Raw genomic sequence first — 22,689 nt, 5'->3', positions numbered from 1 at the left:
TTTTTTAATTTTATTTTTAACCTTTCTTTTCTTAATCAGTTTAAAATTAGGGTTAAATACTCCAAAACCCCCTAGGGTTTCCTAACTTTATTTTTCCCCCCTGGGGTTTCATTTTTATCACAGGAGGTCCCTGTGGTTTTGATAAGTGACCAAATTAGTCCATCCGTTAGTTGACCGTTAGACTGACACGTGGACCAATCAGACGTCGACATGTGGCACATATATTAATTTTTTTAATTAAAAAAAAATGTTTTTTTTTTTTTTTAAATTAAAAAAAATATATTAAAAAAAAAGAAAAAAAAAAAAAGAAAAATCGGACGAAACAGGGGGTGGCTGGCCACCCCCTTGGCAATTTGGGGGTGGCTTGGCCACCCCCTTTGTCCATGGGGGTGGCCTGGCCGGATGGGGGTGGCCGAGCCACCCCCTGGGCACCAGGGGTGGCTCGGCCACCCCCTTGGGCTCCAAGGGGGTGGCCCCGGTACCCACTGGGGGTGGCTCGGCCACCCCCATGGAGCCTTGGGGGTGGCCGAGCCACCCCCAGTGGGTACCGGGGGTAGTTTCGGCCACCCCCTTGGAGCCCAAGGGGGTGGCCGGCCACCCCCATCCGGCCAGATGGGGGTGGCCTGGCCACCCCCATGGCCAAAGGGGGTGGCCGAGCCACCCCCAAATTGCCAAGGGGGTGGCCGAGCCACCCCCTGTTTCGTCCGATTTTTTTTTTTTTTTTTTTAATATATTTTTTTAATTTAAAAAAAAACATTTTTTTTAATTTAAAAAAAAAATTAATATATGTGCCACGTGTCGACGTCTGATTGGTCCACGTGTCAGTCCGTACAGTCAACTAACGGTCAACTAACGGATGGACTAATTTGGTCACTTATCAAAACCACAGGGACCTCCTGTGATAAAAATGAAACCCCAAGGGGGAAAAAATAAAGTTGTGAAACCCCAGGAAATAATTTAGTATTTAACCCTTAAAATTAATAAAATAATAATATTTAACCAAATAGAGAAATTTATTTAGAGTTTGATGTTTAAATAGTAGTTTTAAATGGGACTTTCTAAAAATTTGATAATATAAATTTTTTAATTTAATTTTTATATGAGAAGTACAAGAAAGAAATTTGTTGGAAATCGAAAGCGTGAGATAAACGACGTCAGACCATTATCCTATCTATCTCTATACGGGAATATCATGTTGATGTTGAGCTTCCCGAGATAAACACATCGACGTGTCACAGTGGACCCGGATCAAGTGCGGTTTGTGACATAACTGCACGTCATTTTGGTCAATCGATCTTCTTCATAGCCTTCCCGGCCCCAACAAACAAACGAAAGACAGAGAGAGAGAGGATGTCAAGCGTGACAGAGTTATCGGCGGTGGTGGCGCGGGGTCGTTTGGCCGTGCTGACTGCGCACCTGGCAGCGTCCACTGAGTGCATCGAGGTCGCGCCAGCTCTCGAGCCAAACTGCCTCTCGGCTCAGACCGTGGTCGCCCCACCCGGGAACCTCAGAGGCTCGCTGACTATCGTCGACGAGAGGACCGGTAAGAAGTACCAGGTCCCGGTGTCTGAGGAAGGCACTGTCAAAGCCACTGAGTTGAAGAAGGTATGTATGCATGTTTACGTATGAAGATTAATTTTTTCTTTATTTGTGATTTAATTGCCTAAATATGTCTGCTTTGGTTTTTGTTTTGATTTGGGTTTGGGTTTCTCTGTTTATCTATTTGTTTTGTTCAATTTTGTGGAGTGATGCTTGTTTATGGTCTGGGTTTTCGTTTTGATTTGAGTTTGTTTGTTGAGTTATATATATATTTTTGTTGCTCTGAGTTGTGGGTGCTGGGGAAATTTTTGAAAGTAGAAATAAAGATGAGAATTGGTATTGGGTTTTCGATTACTGGTTCTGCGGATCAGTAATTTAAATTTAAATTTTGAGCTTGTTGGGGTTCATTTGGGTTTGTTTTGATTTGGGGTTGATTGAAGTGTTCTAATTTTCCCGTGTTTCTGGTTGGTAATTCTTATTTGTGGTCTTTTCGGCTGTTGAGAAAATGTAAGGTATGATTAGAATATAAAGTTTAGTTTCTTTTTTTTTTTTTTTTCGTTTGCATTTGTGACTGATATGATTTAAAGTTTCAATTAATTACCTATGATTTTTAATGTAAGTTAAGATGATAAAATGAGAAATATATGTGTTTCTTTAATGTGACTCTTTGCATTGTACCTTTGTTGGGTTGACATTGGGTGTACGGATCTCTCTCTCTCTCTCTCTCTCTCTCTTGTTATTTTAAATTGTGGATTTACTCTTTTGGATATACAGATTACAACGGGAAAGAATGACAAGGGGCTCAAACTTTATGACCCAGGCTATCTGAATACAGCTCCTGTTCGGTCATCGATTTGTTATATTGATGGCGATGAGGGTATCCTTAGGTATAGAGGCTACCCGATTGAAGAGTTGGCTGAAAGTAGCACCTTTTTGGAAGTGGCCTACCTATTAAGTAAGTTCTCTGTGGAATTTTCCTAAAATGTACTGGTTACTAATAACAGTCATGGGTGTCATATGTATATTAGTTCGCTAGAACCTATGTTAACTTTTTTAATAAAAGGTTCCTTAGTAAGGGCTATCTATGCAACATCCATTGGCGAAGAAACCCCTGATTGCATGGCAGAATATATTGGAGACTCTTGAGCGGATGTAACCTAGTTCTCAGTTTGGTATCAGAGCCGGTTACAATGGTGGACAATCTAAGGGCAGAAGGCAGAACCCTTGAATAGATTTGAGGAAGTCATAGGAAATCTGTTATGAATCTTTAATTTGCGTGGTGAGAGAAAAGAGGGAAACTCTAGCATAACGAAATCTAATTTAAGCATATTGGTGATTTCAGACCTGGTCACATTTTAGGTGAGTTGCAGGTTGAGTGAGAAAGACTGGGAGAGAGAATGAGGTTTTATAAAGTAACCAATATAAGAGTTTGAAAGTAACTGTGAAAAGCTGATTGAAGTGGGTTGATTGTCTTAATCCTCTCTCTCTCTCTCTCTCTCTCTCTCTCTCTCTAATTACTGCCACTATAAGAGCATCTCCAACAGCGTTGTCTAAAATTCCTAACCAAAAACTGCAATTCTTTACTTTAGCTACTACTTATTCTATACACACCAACAAATTATCTATTATCTTCTCTACTTTCCTTTAACTATTAGTTCTCATTCTTTTTTTATTAATCTCAATCTTTCTTCCTCCTGTACTCTTTCTCACCACTATATTTACAGTCATGCCATCCAGTTAAGCCACCCAGAGCTCTTCCTCTTGCTTTTATGGTTTAACAAGAGAATCCAAGAGCCCACCCTCCTTTTTCCTCCATTCCTACCTGTCTCCTCTCTCCACCTCATCCCGAAATCCACCCTCCTCTCTCTCTCTTCTACTGTTCCCTGTCCTCCTTGCTCGCACACACTCCCCCGAACCCCAACTCCTCCATTACAGAACCCCAATCCTGGAACTAAAACCCCTTTGAAAAACCAATTCGAGTCATGGGTCCAAAAGCTCAAGCCTGGGTTAGCATCTGGTATGGACAATGCAGTAATTGTTGATCAAGTTAATGAAAAATCAAACTGGTGTATCATTCTTGAGAAAATATTTTGACCCATCAAACTTGCTGTCTTGCTGAGATATCTAAGGATCTAAATGGATCTATGTGAGAGACAGTGGATCTTTTTTGGAAGGGGATGGCCGAATCATGCTATGTCAATGGCTGCTTTTGGGTTTGGAAATTATGTTATTGGGTTTGGGTTTGGGTTTGGGTTTGGAAATAGCCGCACGTTGGATCTACTTGGGGTGTTCAACGGTTGGTTCTCTGGTTGGAGAAGGGACTCTCTACTGGTCAGATGAGGGAGATGAGGGACTGACAGAGATGAGAGAGAAATGTTACAAAAATTGGAACATTTTGCTACAGTGATAATCTACAATCACTGTAGCAAAAAATGTATTTTACATGATAGGGAGATAATCTGCAGAAGGTGAAAAAGGCATCATATCATATTTAGCCAACATAAGAGCTTTAAAGAAACTGTTGGAGATGCTCTAAGCATTACCAATTAATTTGCACTTTTATTTTTTTAAAAAAAATATGCCAATATGTTGAGATGCATGTGATATGCTGTACTTTCTTAAATGCAAGTCTATTATAGTGATAATTATACCTGACAATATGTAAGGATTAAATGTATTTATTATAGAATTCTGTTGAATCCTCAAAAAATTATTGTTAGTGTGCTTATCTGTGGTTATTAAATGGTCATCTCATTGTGTGTTTACTTGCAGCTTACATCTACTTTATTGATGAATTTTCTGTATCTGAATTTGCTTCTTTCTTTCTTTCAGTGTATGGGAATTTGCCTTCTGAAAGTCAGCTAGCAGATTGGGAATTTGCTGTTTCTCAGCATTCAGCTGTACCGCAGGGAATTTTGGTGTGCTTTTTTTTTCTTTATTATTGAAATCTGATGACTAATTCTAGGCCTGGAATATTGAATCTATGTTTGGAGTTGACAAATATCTTATATTTCTTCCTTTTTTTGGTATAAGTTAAGTAGAAATCAAAATCAAATGGAAATGGTATGTACTCAACATATAATAAAAGCTACAATACTTTGTAGTCAAAATGTTTGGGTCTTACACATACAAGACAATTGTTCAGATGATAACGGAAGTAGTCGAAATGTTTGGGTCTTACATGGGCAAGACCAAAGGAATATTTGATGCCGGGGGGAAGGAGTTCTACGGCAGGAGAGTGGGTTGTTGTTGCATGGGAGTTGATCGGGTATTGCATCTGAATGTGGTTCAGGAGGTATCAATGAATTGAAAGGTTTAGGGGTGAATGGATCCTTGGAAATGGGGATGCATATGGAGAGTTCTTCAGTTCAGAAGGTCATCTCACTTGGGTGATCAATATTTTCATCAGGTGGTAGATGGTGGACAAAAAGGTGAAGGTACCGTTATGAATTTATGTTTTGGGACCCCCCCTGGCGCTTTTGGAGAGTGGGGAGGAGGTTTTGAGACGGGTTGAGGTGGATAAAGGTTTGTTCTCTTGTGGGGATGTGACTTATCCATCTTTGGCTGTGGTAACTTGTTCAGATGAGGAGAGTAAAGGAAGTGTGCCGCTGAATATTCTTCACTTGCTGTAGTTGAGGAACAAATAGTGCCTTATTCAATGTCTTCAAACAGGGTGGTTGAGAGTTTAAATTTTTTTTGTTGTGTAGTGGGGCTTGAATGTGAAGGTTCTGTTGATCAATTGTTGGCCGCCCTTGGGAAACCTCTCACATTGGATAATGTTTGGAAGAGAGGCATTGTTGTGATTAATCGTTGTTGGATGTGTGAGGCGGATGGGGAGTCCGTGGATCATCTTTTTCTTCATTGTGGGGTAGCGCGTAAGTTGTGGGATGTTATCTTCTCTCGCTTTAACATGAATTGGGTTATGCCTAGAAGCGTCAAGGAGATGTTTGCTAGTTGGTGGATGGGCGGTAGAACGAGTAGTGCCGTGGTTTGGAAGATGGCTCCCCTTTGTCTTCTTTGGTGCCTTTGGAAGGAAAGGAATGCGAGATGCTTCGAGGATTTGTCGAGGAACATTGAGGACCTTTCTCATTTCTTTTTGTACACTTTATTCACATGGACTGCAGGCTGGCTTGCTCCTTTAGTGATCACTTTTCCTGATTTTCTCTTTATGTTCTCTTCTTCTTTCTCTCATACTTAGTCGCTCTCTTGTATACTTCCTGTGTACTTGGGTTGCGCCCCTCTGCGCTCTTTAATGCATTATTACTTATCAAAAAAAAAAATTGTTGGCTTTGTTCGCTGCGATTGAAGCTAGTCGACATCAAAATGGTGTGGGTAGTGTACCTTGGGGCGCCTTTACGCTTTTTAATAAAACTTCTTATTACTTATCAAAAAAAAGTTAGCTAATAGAGGAAACCGTGAATTAAAGAGATTAGTGTGTTCAATAAATTATAATATTAATGGAGGTCACTAAATAGTGTGAAAGGGAAGTGGAGGGGTGTTAATTGTTCATTATGAAGAGTGGGGACAGCAATCTTAGGGAAACTTTTGACGCATGATAATCTGCGAAAGAGGAATAATGTGGTGGTTGAGTGGTGTTGTATGTGTAAGAAGAGTGGGGAGTCCATTGACCACCTATTGCTTCACTGCGAAGTCGCAAGAGAACTCTGGAGTTACATTCTTAAATTGTTTGGGGTAGAGTGGGTTATGCCGAGACGGATCATGGATTTGTTGACAAGTTGGGGTGGTTTGATTGGGTGCAGTAGCTAAGGAAGTATGGAGGTTGGTTCCATTGTGTTTAATGTGGTGTCTTTGGCGTGGGAGGAATGCTCAACTCTTATAAGACATAGAGACATCAATGTTAGAGTTGCAGAAGCATATGCTTAACACCTTACATATATGGATAGCGACACATCATAGCTTGAATGTTTATACTTTTGTAGATTTTTGGAATTTATATTCTTCTTCCTCCTATTAGGGGTTCTCTTGTATACTCCCAATGTATTAGGGTTGCGGCCCTATGCGCTTTATTAATGATATGAAATTACTTATAAAAAAAAAAATTGTTCATTATGAAACCTAAGATTGTATCGTGGAATGTGAGAGGCTTGAATGAAAATGAGAAAGAAAGTGGAGGATTAGAGGTCCTTTTAGAGATTGGAAGGCAAATATCCTTTGTTTACAAGAGACAAAAATGGAGTATATTTCTAGGGAGGTGATTTGTAGTTTATGGGGGCTGTCAACATGTGGACTGGTCATATTTGGGTTCGAGATAGGTGTCATGAGGTATTTTTTTAATGTGGGATAGGTGGATGGTGGAGAAGATTGAGGAATGTGTAGGAAATTTTATGGCAGCATGTTCTTTTAGAAATCTTATTGAGAATTTTGAATGGGCATTTGCAGGTGTGTATGGTCCTAATGATGATGGGGACAAAAAATGTCTTTGGGATGAGTTGGTTGGCGCAATGAGTTGGTGGGAGCTGTTGTGGTGTATTGGGAGTGATTTTAATGTAGTTTGGTTCCCTTGTGAAAGATTAGGCAATCCTAGATGGTCACAAGCGATGTTAGATTTTTCAAAATTCATTTTTGTTCAGGGCCTCATGGACATTCAGTTGGTAGGGGGAACTGTACTTGGTCTAATAATTGTGATTCTCAGGCATGGTCTAGAATTGATAGGTTCCTTCTATCTACATATTGGGAAGAACATTTTTTCAATGTATCTTAGAGACATCTTCGTAGAATTCAGTCAATCACTTTCCTTTGATGTTTGATTGTGGTGTGGTGAGCAAGGTTAATAGGTATTTAAATTTTGAGAATATACGGCTAAAGTCAAAAGGGTTTTGTGGTGCAGGTGAAAACGTTGTGGGCATTAAAATCAGATTTAAAGAAATGAAATGAGGAGGTTTTTGGTAATGTAGGGAAGCAGAAGAAGGAGATGGTGAACGGTATTTGTGAGCTGAATATGATTGCAGCGGGAAGATCTTTAACTGAGGATGAAAGGTTGAGGAAGGAAGATTTTTCTAGAGAGTGGGAGAGGATTATCCTTCTTCAAGAAGTGTGTTGTAGGCAGAAGTCAAAGACCTTTTTGTCGAGTGAGGGAGATACAAATACTAAATTCTTTCGGGAAGTGGATGGTATGGTGTGGACTTCCTCTAGCCGCCACGGCTTTGCGATGAAGAGTTACTATGCTATACTACAATCAGGTGACCATAGTTCATTCCCTTGGAAAAGTATCTGGAAGGTGAAGGCCCCTCCTCACATTGTTTTCTTATGGGCGGCGGCTTTGTGTAGAATTCTCACGGTGGATAATCTCAGAAGGCAGGGATTCCAATTAGTTAACAAGTGTTGCCTTTGTAAAACGGATGAGGAAACTATTAATCATCTTCTCATCCATTGTGAGTATACCGCTGACATTTGGCACTTAATGTTTACCAGCTTTGGGATCTCTTGGGTCATGCCTAGTAACATCCTACAACTCTCTTGGTGTGGAGCATTTGGGTCGAAATGAATCAAGGTCTCTTTGAGGATAGCGAGACCCATGTGCTTCTCCTTAAATCTTCTTTTTTGAGATCTCTTTTGGATTGGGCTATTGCATATGTTCCTAACTTTCCCTATGGAAATCTGGTAGATCTGATCTGTTTTCTAGATTGTAGTAGCAACTAGGGCCTCAGCTCTCTTGTGTACTCTTCGTGTATGAATGCTTACCTTTTTTTCAATAAAATTCTAATTATTCATAAAAAATAAAAAATAAACTAAATTCTTTCATTGAGTGGCTAATCCGCATAGAAGAAATAACTCAGGGGAGTCTTAGTTGTTTTTTTTTTATAAGTAATAATGATATATAAAAAGCGCAAAGGGGCGCAACCCACATACATGAGAAGTATAAAAAGAGAGTGCCTAAGAGGGAGAGAAATGAAAAAGAAAGTCAAAGAAACTAATCACTAAAGGAGCTAGCCAAGCGGCCGTCCAAGAGTCGAGTAAAGAAGAAAAGATGAGTCAATTCTTCTATAGTCCTAGTGGAAGTCTCAACATCTAGCATTTCTTTCATTCCATATACACCACATAAGACACAGAGGGATCATCTTCCACACAGCCGCGCTTCGAGAACGTCCTCCCGACCACCAGCTATCGAACAAGTCCCTCACCCTGCAAGGCATGACCCAATGCAACCCAAACTGATTAAAAATTGTATACCAAAGAGCACTTGCGAGCTCACAGTGGAGAAGAAGATGATCGACTGACTCTCCGGTCTTCTTGCATATACAACACCACTCCACTACCACTAGGTTCCTCTTACGCAAAGTATTGTGAGTCAAAATTTTGCCTAGGGCCACAGTCCACCCGAAAAAAGCCACTCGCAAAGGCACCTTAGTACGCCAAATGCTCTTCCAAGGAAACACCTTATGGTTAAAATTGGACAAGGCCTTGAAGAGCGACTTAACCTCAAACTTGCCCTTCTTGAACGAAGACCAACAAATACGATCTACAATGCCTATGGAAATCTTGCAAGAGTACAATCGATCAAAGAAAGGAGAAACCAAATCCATCTCCCAATCTTGGACTCTACATAAATACGGGAACATATTGTGCATTTCTACAAACAATTGTTTTCTGGCGGCTAATGAATGTTTGGATAGTCGGATTGGATCTAGGGAACTTGGAGTGTTGTGTACATCGGATTTGGAGAAGGCTTATGATCATGTTAATTGGGAGTTTCTGTTATATTTGTTGTTGAGATGTGGCTTTGGGGAGAGATGGTGAGATTGGATAGTGCATTGCATGTTTATGATGTGGTTTTCCATTCTCATTAATGGTTCTCCTTCTAGTTTCTTTAGCACCTTGCGTGGATTAAGATAGAGGAATTCGTTGTCTCCATTATTGTTTGTGGTTGTTTTGTAGGCACCGAGTATAATGATGTCTGTTATAGTGGGCAAAGGACTTTTATTAGGATTTTCAGTGAAGTCGAGGGATAATGAAGAGATTATAATTTTGCATTTATTGTTTCAAATGATACTTTGATTTCTTGTGAGGCTAATTGTGAACAACTTCGTCATCTGCAGTGTATCTTATGTTTTGAAGCCGACATGAGATGAAGGTTAATTTGTCCAAATTAGAGATAGTTCTTGTAGGTGGTGTAGGTGATGTAGAGGGTTTGGCTAGTATTCTAGGTTGCAGAGTGGCTTGTTTGCCGATGAAGTATTTGGGTCTTTCTTTAGGAGCTTCTCACAATGCTTCTACTATTTAGAATGGCATTATTGAGAAAGTGGAACATCGTTTGGCGGGCTGGAAGAGACTTTATCTAAGGGAGGTGGGTTGATTTTGAAAGAAAAGTACTCTAGCCAATATGCTGACATTTTATTTCTCTATTCCCTATTTCGGTAGGTGTGACTACTAGACTTGAAAAACTTCATAGGGATTTTCTGTAGGGTGGACTTCGCGATGAGTTTAAGTTTCATTTAGTGAAGTGGTTGAAATTTTTTACTTCGATAAAATCAGGAGGATTGGGGGTAAAAAATATGATTCAATTTAACTAAGCTATTCTAAAAAAGTGGCTATGGAGTGGGAGTCTTTGTGGAAATCAGTGGTGGAAACTAAGTTTGATAATTTGAGGGGAGATTGGTGTTATGAGGAGGTTGCGAGGCCCTTTGGAGTGGGAGTGTGGAAATGTGCAAGGAGGGGGTGGGAAGTTATATCTAAATTTGTTCGGTATGAGGTGGGAGATGGATCCAAGGTGAGATTTTGGCATGATTTGTGGTGTGGGGAACAATCCTTGAATATTTCTTATTTGGACTTGTTTAGTATTACATGATGTAAGGATGTGTGGGTAGCAGATCATATGCAATTCCGAAATGGAAATCTTCATTGGACATTGCACTACTCAGGGGCGTTCGTAGTGACTAAGGGGGTTGAAGACCAAGAACTGAGTTATTTATCAGCCAAGCATTCTTTTTATGGCTAAATCCAATCTCCTAGTCCCTGCTGAAAGGAAAAAGAATTTCAATTTCTTCCTTTTGGAAAGGAGGACTAAGAAAAACTTATTGATTGCAACTTTCTCTAGACCTGCGGTAAAAATGTAAAAAAAAAAAAAGCTCGAATGGTACAATCCCTCCATCACCCCAAAATGAAGGGTGATCTCGGAGTTCTTGGTCTATGAAAGACACGTTGTTAGGTGCTTTGTTTTATTTTTCCACTGAGGCCAAACCTAAACCAGTGCTCGAGAGATAGTTTGTAGCGCCCCAGAATTTAAGAGTCTTATTTTAGAGATATTTATTTGATGATATTAGATAATGATATTTATTCTTGAGGAATTTATTAGATCTTATGAATATTATAGGAATGAATATTGATTTGAGGTGGTTGATGTGAGTGCAGCCTTCAAGTTGCCTTCTGGGGTTCCTTCTGTGGGTAAGGCTGTGTCTACACAGGTGGCTTCTCTGTTGATCCCCAATTCACCTAAGGTTCTTGTGTTGGCTCCGACGCCGCTTTCTCTTGTGGACGTTGGATTGGATAAGGCGTTGGTGGGAGACTGCGTTGGGATATGGTTCTTCTTTGGAGGCTGCATTGTTGCTGGAGACTGTCCAGGTCTAGCATTCTACTCTGGTATGTACTTTGTCCAGGGTTCGGGATCTTTTTGTTTCTCCTGCTGCTTCAGTGGTCTCTGTCCCTCCAGTGGTCTCTGTTTCTGCGAAAGGGTTGCTCCGAAGGGGGTTCTTAGGGTCTAGACTCGCTTCTCCTGCTCTGCCTGTAGTGAAGGAGGCATCTTCTACGGTTGTAGACATGTAGGTCTGTTCTACAGTTATGTCTACTCCTTCCAACGGGGCGGCTTCCTTTGTTTCTAAGTCTCAACTGGTGTATGCCTGGAGAGTGAAGGAGAAGGTAGCTAAACAACTGCATAAGAACAAGGAGTTGCTGGCCGAGGTTGTGGCGGATACTTCGGAGAAGGGGGCAGAGGGCTATTCCGAGGTGGTGCTTGGTGCGGCGAAGTTTGCCTCCTTTGTGGGGTTGACGTGTGGTGGTGACGAGAAAAGCCTTTGGAATATTTTTTCGAAGGTTGAAGCGGAGTGAGAGCCTATAAAGGTTAAGGGAAAGAGGGAGCTCAAGAATTTGGAGTGCTCCATCAATTTTGAGGCTAGAGGTCGAAGACTTTCTTCGGAGAAATGCCAGCGCCGACGGGGTTGTTTTGGGACTAAAAATGATTTCTCTTTTCCTCTTGAGGTGCAGTAGGGGTTTTGGGTTTTTAGGGCTGGTGCTAGGTTATTGTGGGCTTTTGTTTTGGGTTCTCTTTTAGGGTTCTGTTTGGCTGCGGCTTCTTGTTGGGTTTTTTGGGTTGGGTCTTCTTGGGTTGTGTTTTCGGGCTTGTGTTGGGCTACCTATGTATACTTTCTTATGTACTTAGAGGCGCTTTGCATTTTTCTTTTTTTGTTATATATACAACATTACTTATAAAAAAAAAAATATCCCCAGATTTTGAAAGTCCTATTTTGGAGATATTTATTTGATGATATTAGGTATGATATTTATTCTCGAGGAATTTATTAGATCTTATGAATATTATAGGAATGAATATTGATTTGAGGTTATTATATCATGATGTTTGATTTTATATGAGAGGTTATATCTTGATTAATTTTTTGAGTGATATTCATTGGATTCAAGTTATTAATGGAAGTTAGGATTTTATTAGATTTGTTTTTAATAAATTGGAGTGAAATCCAACCCACTTCCTATTTTTTTCTCTCTTTTAACCTTCTTCCTCTCACACACGTACAACTCCCTACCCACTTTCAATATTTTTATCTTTCTTTTCCTTTATAACCACGTAGAGAGATTGAGATAATCAGAGAAGGAGATTGAGGGAGAGAAGGCAAGAAAGAGAGTTTGGGCAAGAGAGAGAGAGTCAATGTTTTAGAAATTTATGGCTAATGATCAATTGCAGCAGAATGAGTTTTAATAAGTATTTACCTTTGATGATTCATTCCTGTAACCCAAAGTAAGTATTCTTACTTACTGAGAGATATTGATATTCAATAATATAGATCTTTGTTATTTTATAAAATGTTTGGCCTTTGATATAAATGCTTTAACAATGATTTATATTATCGGGAATCAATTGACTCACTATTTCACAATTTTTGTAGTGCTTGTAGGAATAGAAAGTCAAGGTAATTATGCTGTTGTGATTAGAGATTCATTTTTGAGATATACAGAGATTTCAAGTTGGTGAAGTTTGTCTAGAGTTTAGATAGTGGAGTAGATTTGTATAAATGTCTTGTTCGGCATAGTTTTGGGTATTTTTGTATAAAGAAAAAGTATTTTAACGGTATTGTTTTGTATTGATAATTACAGTTTTTCTGCTGTGTGAGATTATTTTAGCGTAACACTCGAATTTATTTACAAGAATTTATTTACAAGATTAAAGAAGAGAAATATCGGGATGTGACATAGTTGTCCATATATTATGATAAGGGATGTATGGATTCTTGAGAAGAGAGGAGCCATGGTGGTCCCCCTCGGACCGCCTGGAATCCATGAGTGAATAGAAAGTTGGATCTGTCAATTGTACTGAATACCTCTCAATGTGAGGGTTGCTCGTCTTATATAGAAATTGTCTAGGTAATTACAGGCTGTATCTCAATGATTACAGCAAACTAGGGAAACAAATAAGGTAACTAACATCTACCTATTAATTACAATATACTATAGCTATAATACAAGAACATACCATAACTAGAAAGACTAATTATGGCTAAATATATATGATATATATAGACCGTATCTGACTGACACCCTCCCTCAAATTGATGCTGGTCGATCAAGAAGCATCAATTTGCCCACAAGGAACTGATGACGTTGTCGTGTCATAGCCTTTGTGAAGACGTCAGCTATCTGGAGATCAGTGGAAACATGAGGAAGAGAGATAACACGAGTGTCTAAGGCTTCCCGAATAAAATGACAATCTACCTCAATATGCTTCGTACGTTCATGATAAACAGGATTAGCAGCTATTTGAATGACACTAGTATTATCAGCATGAAGAGGAGTAGAATCAGTTTGAGAAAAACCAAGCTCAGCCAAAAGCCCACGAAGCCAGACAATCTCAGAACAAGCAGCAGACATTGCTCGGTATTTGGATTCAGTAGATGATTTAGAAACGCGAGCTTGCTTCTTACTCTTCCAATTCCCATAGGCTGCATAGGCTACTGGATTTGGGTTGGAATCGTGCTGGAACGTAGCCTGCGTGAGAAGACGCTGCTCCTCACGGAGTAATTCTCCAAAACAAACATCCAAAGATGGCGAAGGATCCCGATTCATTAAATTTGAGCGAGTAACCTCAAATTCAGGGCGTAATTTCATCAGGAATTGATCTCTCTTGCTCTGTTTATGAACAGCCTGAACAGTAGAGAGAGATGCAGCAGGTACCTTTGCATAAACCATATCAGAAAATTCTTCCCACAAATTCTGAAAACCAGAAAAATACTCCGGAATGGAGAGATTGCCTTGAGTGTAATTAGCAATCTCATATTCCAGCTGAAAAACGGCGTGCGGTATTGTCCTGATGATAAACCTTCAGCAAATACTCCCACATAGTCTTCGCAGTCTTATAGGGCCTCAGATTGAGCACAATAAGAGGATCAACAGCCCCTAAGATCCAAGACATCACACGTGCATCCTTGACCTTCCACTTAGCCAAATCCTTAGCTTCCGTAGGAGCTGGATCACTACCGTCAATATGGCCCCATAACTCTTTTCCCGTAACAAATAATTGAAATTGGAATTCCCAAGTAGAATAATTTTTTCCAATAAAACGGACCCCAAAAGTCTCGCTAGAAGACATAATGAAATCAAAAAATTAGAAATTAGACAACCTGATAAAGAAGTAACAGGCCCACCAGATCTGTTGGACAGCAAGCCCAAGTCCACTCAAATCAAACAGCAATCTGCAACCCTGACCAGCAACAAAGCCCAAGCCCAGCAAGCCCAAAGTTACTAGCAACTCAGCAAGTCTAAGCCAATCAGCCCAGCAAGTCCAAGCCCAACAACACCCAAGCCCAAAAACACAATTTTAGCAACTCAAATCAGCAAGTCCAAGCCCAACAACGCCCAAGCCCAAAAACACAATTTCAGCAACTCAAATCAACAGCACCACAAGCAGAAATCTCGACAGCCCAACTCGCCGGAAACTCCACGCTCACCGCACCACGCCGACAGCCCAAATCTCCGATAGCCCAACTCGCCGGAAACACCACGCCGACTGCACCACGCCGACTGTACCACCCCGACAGCCCAAGTCGCCGATAACACCATGCCGACAGCCCAAGTCGCACAGAATCTGCCGACAACCACCACAGATCGCCGGGAACGCTCCAAGACTGCACAGAACCTGTCAACGACCACCACAGACCTTGCCGACAGCCACCAAGGATCCTCCACAAACCAAGAAACTGCCAAACAGCAGTTTAGAACCCACCAGAATGATCGACAACTCCCCTGAAATTATCGACCGCCACAAAAACGACCCAGTCCCAACCCAAGATTGACAATTCCTACGGCCCTCAACAGGTAACTGAAAACAGCCCTAATTTAGATGATGGCTTTGATACCATGTCAATTGTACTGAATACCTCTCAATGTGAGGGTTGCTCGTCTTATATAGAAATTGTCTAGGTAATTACAGGCTGTATCTCAGTGATTACAGCAAACTAGGGAAACAAATAAGGTAACTAACATCTACCTATTAATTACAATATACTATAGCTATAATACAAGAACATACCATAACTAGAAAGACTAATTATGGCTAAATATATATGATATATATAGACCGTATCTGACTGACAGGATCTACATTGGATCTCACCTGAATCGTCCCATCTTTTCTTTACCAAACTAGTGCTTGATTGGGAGGTGGAAGTTGTCTCTTCTTTCTTTGAGTTGTTGTATTCTCACATAATAAGGCAAGGAGGTGAGGATAGAATTTGTTGGATCCCTTCCAAAAGGAAAAGGTTTGAAGAGAAGTCTTACTGTCATGTGTGATCCATTCGTGTAAGGGTTGCGTTCTATATTAAGGGGTTTCTCTTGTATACTTCTTGTGTACTAAGGTTCCACTCCTTCTCCTCTTTTAATGAAGTTGAAGGACTTTTTTGAAAAAGAAAAACTATTGACAACTTGTGGCTGAAAGAATTTTTGGAAAATAGAATACACTGCTGTTTATTGATGGATATGGGCTGTTATACACATGGGCTTCCATTTGCTCTTAGGTTAACTGCCAGTGAGGCAGCTACTGAAATCTATTCTGAGCAACAAAAGAAAAGTGTCTTCCACCTACTTGTGCTTCAGACAAGGCCAAGGGGTTCTTTTTATCTCAGTTGAGTGCCTCTTATCTTGCCTACCTGGATGTATTATGGAAGAGGTTTTGTATTTTGTTTAGACCTTTAACAATACAATATTTTAATTGGAATGTACATGTTATTTGTCCCAGCTAATACAATTGAGTTGGACCGGCACTTTCAACATCTTGTTGTATATAACATAAAAACTCATTTTGTATGATTTATTAAAAACTCTCTTTTTTTTTTCTTGTTAGATTCTAAAAATGGTTTGCCACCTGAATGAATGACTAATCTTTATAGTTAAGTGGTACCTCTTCCCATTTGGAAATGGGGTTCACTCCATCATAGGCAACGGCTTTTGGCAGGGGAAGGCTACCCGATCTGTGTTGCCTAGTATAAAATTTGATCGAAATTGAGTTTTCCAATGGAATCAAAAGGTGCTTTGACAATGGACAAAAGCAGTGACATCTTGGAAACATCTTGTATCCCTACTTCCGCTTCATTGGATTTTCTTGAAGTCATGAGTTCTTGATTGTAACTTCTAGGAGGACCTTTTGCATGTTTCCCATGTACTTGAGTTGTTCTCCTCTTTATTTTCAATAAATTCTTATGTAACCAGAAAAAAGGCTATTATTGCATATACTTTGAAAAAAGGTAATCTGACTTATTGGTTTTGGTCATTATTTGAACTTACTAGTATGCACATCTTATGAAAGATTCAGTCGCAGCTATCTCTAGATAGATAGCATGATGCTGTTTTAGCAGATAACTCGGAGTATGCTTCTGTTTTGATCAAGGCTAGCTGATGAACCTCACATGTCCTGATAGAAATCGCTGCTACTTGAGAGGACATAATAATATACATTTTTTTTTTCCTCTTTCTGTCTTTCCATAGCTAGGAAGAGTGATGCTCCTCACTTAATTTGCTGCTCACTTATTGATTCTCAGCTTTAATCACATAAAGCTTGAATAAAAATTACATGTTTGTTCGCATGGATGACGTGGGCTACATATTACATTATTTTAACCTCCAGGAATTTCAATGTATATCTTTTATTTATTATGTGCCATGGCATTACAGTAAATTTTGCAAATCAGATTAAGCATAAAACATCCCTATCAGCATGGAACAATGAGAAACATCATTGTGCACTTTTATGATTTTTGCCACTGTAGTTTCCAAGATTGTATTCAGCAAAAGGAACATGATTAAGAGCTTGTTTGGGATTGCATTTGAGAAATAGAGCTTTTAAGTCAAAAAGTGCTTTTGGGCAAAAGCTTCATTTTTAAGTTTTTGCCAAAAGTGCGTTTTGACCATTTTTTTGGCTTTTTGAACCCTTAAAAGTGTTTTAATTTTTTTACCAAACAAGTACTTTTTTCTTCAAATGGACTTTTTGAATGTTAAAAGCACTTTTAGACCTTTCAAACGCAATTCCAAACAGGCCCTAGCACAACTGTATTTTTGTGGAATGGTGCTAGCTATATATTTGCAATAAAAGATGTTTGTCCTAGGATATCCAATTACTTAAATAGTCGAGGCTTTTGAGTTATGATGGATTACTTCGACTTTATCTTTATCATCAAGAAACAGCCTTATCTATGCTTGTAGAACAATGATAGAAAGAGCTCTGATAAATTTGCTTTCCTTTTTATGTTAATTTTCCGTATTCATTTGACTGAAAGGTGGATTCTTAAAATTTTCTTGTAGGATATTATACAGGCAATGCCTCATGATGCTCACCCAATGGGTGTACTTGTCAGCGCAATGAGTGCTCTTTCTATCTTTCATCCTGATGCCAATCCTGCTCTTAGAGTAAGTTCGATATTTTGAGTTTGAGGTATTGTTTCATATGTACTCTTATGAGTAGGCATTGTTAAATTGTTTCTTCGTTCCACTTTTCTTGAGATTTACTTTCCTGCAATTCTTTCTTGATAATTGCACAGCGTGAAAGTTTATTCCCAGCTTCAGGGTTGGGCAAATAAACTGATAGATTGATTTACTTCATTGAAAAGTAACAAGAAAGCACGAAGTCGGGGATGCAGTTTAACAATTCTTGACATGTGTATAGTGTTGCTATTCAGAATGTGGATAAGTAGCATCCCCTTATGCTTGCTGTTTTTGAAAATGTTACTTCCGCAATTACCATAAGATGATGTTCATTTTGTACTTAAATAATAAAAAAAGAGCTTAGTTACAAGTGGCATCCACCTTTAAAAATTTATTGATCTCTTAGTTTCCTTGTCTAAGTGACCTTGTTGTGGTATGAATTCTGTGCTGGAGTTTGCTAAATAATTGGGTAATTCTATTACTTTGTGATTTTACAAGAGGCTTTTTGACATTGCTGATTATTATTTTCTTCTTGATACAGGGCCAAGATCTTTACCAGTCGAAACAAGTGAGAGACAAACAAATAGCACGTGTTCTCGGGAAGGTTTGCTTATTCACTTTACTTTCTTTTGGCTTTGCGCCTTAGCTAAAGTGCTTCACTAATTATAAATGCTCGATTTTGCAATTTGTATAAGCGTGTCGTGCCCAGTTAAATTTTTGGTAGTATGCTGGCTACTATAGGCTTTCAGTACACTTATTTTGTATTTTCCAACTAATTTATGCAAAATCAATATTTATTTCCAGGCACCCACCATTGCTGCAGCAGCTTATTTGAGGATGGCAGGAAGGCCTCCAGTTCTCCCTTCCAGCAACCTTTCTTATTCAGAGAATTTCTTATACATGCTAGATTCATTGTATGTATTTCAGGCATATTTTGTTATCAGTGATATTGTAGATCACATACTAATTATCTCTGTAGAACGATGATTTTTTTATTTTTTATTTTTTATTTTTTAATTTTAAGAGGCCAGTACTAATGCGATGTTGACTTCTTGTCATATCATCCTCTTTCCATTGAATATGACTTCAGTACATTGTTCTTCAGCATGGAAAGAACCGACTCCTTATATATATATATATATATATATATATATATATTTCCCAACTGAGTTATTATTATTTTGGAGATATGGAATTATGCCTCCTCTAACCTAACTAAAATTTTCTTTCCACAAACTTGCAGAGGCAATAGGTCATATAAACCCAATACTAGACTAGCTCGAGTTCTAGATATTCTCTTCATACTGCATGCAGAACATGAAATGAATTGCTCCACTGCAGCTGCTCGGCATCTAGCATCAAGGTAGGCATCTTAGCGCACATTCAAAATAAATCAGCACTAAACTCTTTTCACATACCTTGCTGTCTCTGCAGTGGTGTTGATGTATACACTGCACTTGCTGGGGCTGTTGGAGCATTGTATGGTCCTCTTCATGGTGGAGCTAATGAGGTATATACTTAACAGCATGATCTCATTCTCATAGTCTTTTTCCTGCTAGAAGGTGGTATCTTTTTTCCAAATGTTATGCTCAGATTATGTTTTGTGCCACCAGTAGGTATGCTTTTCTTATTATCTTGTTTGTTGTAGGCTGTTCTTAAGATGCTGAGTGAGATTGGAACTGTTGACAACATTCCAGAGTTTATTGAGGGTGTAAAAAACAGGTAATTATTGTTATATCACAATTATCTCGCTAAAAGGCGATAGCGTCCTTTACATGAAATGTGGTATTTATTTGTTATGAAATTTAATTTATTTTCTTATACCATTTCATCTCTCCAGGAAGCGCAAGATGTCAGGTTTTGGGCATCGTGTGTACAAAAACTATGATCCAAGGGCAAAGGTGATAAAGAAACTGGCAGAGGAAGTGTTCTCCATTGTTGGCCGGGATCCTCTGATTGAGGTGATTTTCTACTCCGTTTTGTATTTCTTCGTGGAGGACAGAATATGTCTACTGTTCATTTCACAATCTATTATTCTGAGGCCTAGCACAGTTCTGGTATTAAATGCGTTTAATAAATTATGAGAGCTGCTATCAAAATCAATGATTAAAACACCGAAGTTTAATTAAAATCAATTAAAATATCTCATACCAAAGTCAATTAAATGGTAGAATTCAATGAATGAAGAATTGAGATAAGGAGATTAAAATAACTCATAGGTTAATGGAGTGTAGAACTTACTATCTATTACTGTATCAGGTATTTAACTCTGATGGCATGAGTTGTGATGGCACTCAATATAAATATGATGAATATAAACTGTGGTTCTTGCGGGCATTAAATGATGAATATGACATAGACATGAACTTTATTTATTCTAGTCATTATTAGATTCTGTTCTGTTTCAATTCACTATTGATGATTTTTAGTTACAGTTTCGTGTTCGATAGCATGCTGCTACCCAAGAATTTCTTGAATATGACAATCTAAACTTTATGGTTTTCATTCTTTTAACTTTATGCCATTTGTAGGTTGCTATTGCTTTGGAGAAGGCTGCACTATCTGATGAGTATTTTGTTAAGAGGAAGCTATATCCAAATGTTGATTTCTACTCGGGGTTAATATATAGGTGCACCCAAATATCATTGATTTCACTGCTCTTACTGTACGGTAACTTGAATTTCGTCTGAGCACATAACTGGTATGTAAGTACTAAATTCTCATTAATCAGGGCAATGGGATTTCCAACGGAGTTCTTCCCTGTTTTATTTGCAATCCCACGAATGGCTGGGTACTTGGCACACTGGAGAGAGTCTCTGGATGATCCTGATACAAAGATAATGAGACCACAACAGGTTAATTCCTCAATCTTAATTTTTTTTCACTTCATTTTTTCTTTTTGTGATGAATTTTGATCCTCCAACAAAATGATGAGTATCTTGCGTTGTTGTGCTCTACACTAGAATACAAAATGATGAGTATCTTGGTACACTAGAATGATAATTACTTGGAAATATGAATGAGTATTACTAGGACTACAAGAAATTGGAATAGAATGGCTATTCCTATTCTTTCGTTAGGTGACAACACAATAATAGAACCCTGAGTAGAAACATTAAAATACTTTTTTTGTTAAAAATAAATATAGAATAAATTAAGAATATATACATTAAAGAAAACGCAGCCTAATAACTAACCAGCACCCCACCACCGGCTATTGGCCAGGTAGCTGGTGCGTTTGAGGAGGCTGTCATCAAGGGTCATCTTGATGCCATTCCCGATAACATGCTATCCCAGTCTTCCAATCCAAGCGCACACCTCTTCCCGCCGCTAGTGACCACCTCTCTATTCCACTCAGAATCAGTTGGAGCTCCGATTGCCATTTGTCCTTTTGAGTGGGTCCATCTTCAGCTGCAATTATGGCAGGCGGTGGGTCCGAGGAACCTCCTCCTCCTCCACCCCTGAAAGACGAAGACAGAGTAGATGCCAATGTGGGATGAGTCGGGTTTCTTTTCATATGAAGCACAGAGGGAGCCTTCTTCTTGTTGCTGCTGCTGCTTGCAAAGCCAGGAAGCTCTTCTTTCTTATGATTGTTACTGTCCCAAGCACAAATCGGAATAAAGCCTAGGATTTCAAAGACCCCCTTTCCCTAGCTGAAAGGGCATCCGTCTCATACCTAGAAAATGGATTCAAAAAGCTCTTGAAAGATCAGAGATGAATTATTTTTGTCCTTTGGGACAAAGAGCAGGACACCAATATGTTGCACAGTACGATGAATCAAACCGATATTAAATTCTGCTCCGACAGTTTTGGTGTTGGCTCCCCAGATATTCTTTTCTTTTCATTCTGGTTTTAAGTAATTAAAATGTAGATGCTAGTATTCGAAGATCACTTTTTTTGTTTTTTGTTTTTGGCATTTAATTATATATCTTGATGATCTTTTGCTCTCTCTCTCTGTGACAATTCAGGTTTATACTGGGGTATGGCTGCGGCATTATATGCCACTCAACGAAAGGATGGTTTCGACAGAGGCAGACAGGCTTGGTCGGGTGTCTATTTCAAATGCCTCTAGGCGGCGTTTGGCTGGATCTGGGATTTAAGCATAATCTGGGGTTCATTCAAACATGACAAAGGATAAATTTCCAAATATATTTATAGTAAGAAATAAATATATCTCTCTTTGCAGCTTTCTTCCCGGAAGGATGCCTACAAGTAGAAGTGGAATGGTTTCTGGGTCAATGTATTACAGCACAAATAAGAACATTGGTGTATTGGTGTGTCTCTATGCATTAATTTCATCTTTTAAGTTACAAGCTTGAAATCAATAATAAGCTTTTTTTAGCATGCCCTTGCACAAATTTATTTCTACTTGCTGGTACGGATTAAAGGTGTGGTATTGTTTTTTCCTTTCTCAAATGGTGACTACTTGACTTGTGTTCAACGCAACATTAAATGGAAGTTTCCTCTGTGTCATAGTGATGATACGAGACAGGTTGGGAATTTGGAATGGTGTTTATTTGTGGAGAAAGGCTTGGTTGCATTCTCTTTTGTACATTTCCGTACAAGATATTTGCAAATTTACCATTAAATATGTGGAGCCCACCCGCATATGAGTTTTACAGATTTAATAGTGAATTTGCAAAAGAGATGTACAAGATAATGTAACCAAGCCTTTCTCTTATTTTTGTGTGCACAAATGCGGATGCGAGTGATTAGGATGTGAAAAACGATGTTTAAAACTATGCTGTTAAGATTTAAAGTTGTTTGAGATTGCTAAACGTTTGCAATGCAACTGCGTGGTTAAGAGCAGAAGTCTGCTTGAGCGTACCAAATCTTTTGAATTTGGTTTTATGACTTCCCTTCCCTTTTAGAAATAATTTGCCTCATAGGCTTTTATAAGATCTTCGGATGATTGGAACTTTGAAGGAATTAAAGATCACAAATGATAATTGAAGGTGTTTTTGCAAAAATAGTTTGAATTTAGGGTTATAATAT

At 39.0% G+C, this 22,689-nt stretch overlaps 1 protein-coding gene and 1 pseudogene across 1 annotated transcript; one reads left to right on the top strand and one right to left on the bottom strand.

The window, feature by feature from the left end:
* Positions 1 to 1,275: 1,275 nt before the first annotated feature.
* CSY3 (citrate synthase 3) lies at positions 1,276 to 22,038 on the top strand. The gene is made up of 13 exons (XM_088516414.1): positions 1,276 to 1,605; positions 2,314 to 2,494; positions 4,372 to 4,457; positions 17,575 to 17,679; positions 18,236 to 18,298; positions 18,499 to 18,608; positions 18,938 to 19,057; positions 19,129 to 19,204; positions 19,343 to 19,416; positions 19,535 to 19,655; positions 20,226 to 20,323; positions 20,426 to 20,549; positions 21,663 to 22,038. The coding sequence occupies exons 1-13, from the start codon at positions 1,351 to 1,353 to the stop codon at positions 21,792 to 21,794; spliced, it is 1,545 nt and encodes a 514-aa protein (XP_088372540.1). The 5' UTR covers positions 1,276 to 1,350; the 3' UTR covers positions 21,795 to 22,038.
* LOC148585810 (uncharacterized) lies at positions 13,236 to 15,162 on the bottom strand (annotated as a pseudogene).
* Positions 22,039 to 22,689: the final 651 nt, after the last annotated feature.

The sequence above is a fragment of the Corylus avellana genome, chromosome 5 (assembly GCF_965113065.1).
Source record: "Corylus avellana chromosome 5, dhCorAvel1.hap1.2, whole genome shotgun sequence".
Taxonomy (NCBI): Eukaryota; Viridiplantae; Streptophyta; class Magnoliopsida; order Fagales; family Betulaceae; genus Corylus; species Corylus avellana.
The sequence above is the reverse complement of the archived record's forward strand: the minus strand, read 5'-3'. Positions and strand labels throughout refer to the sequence as shown.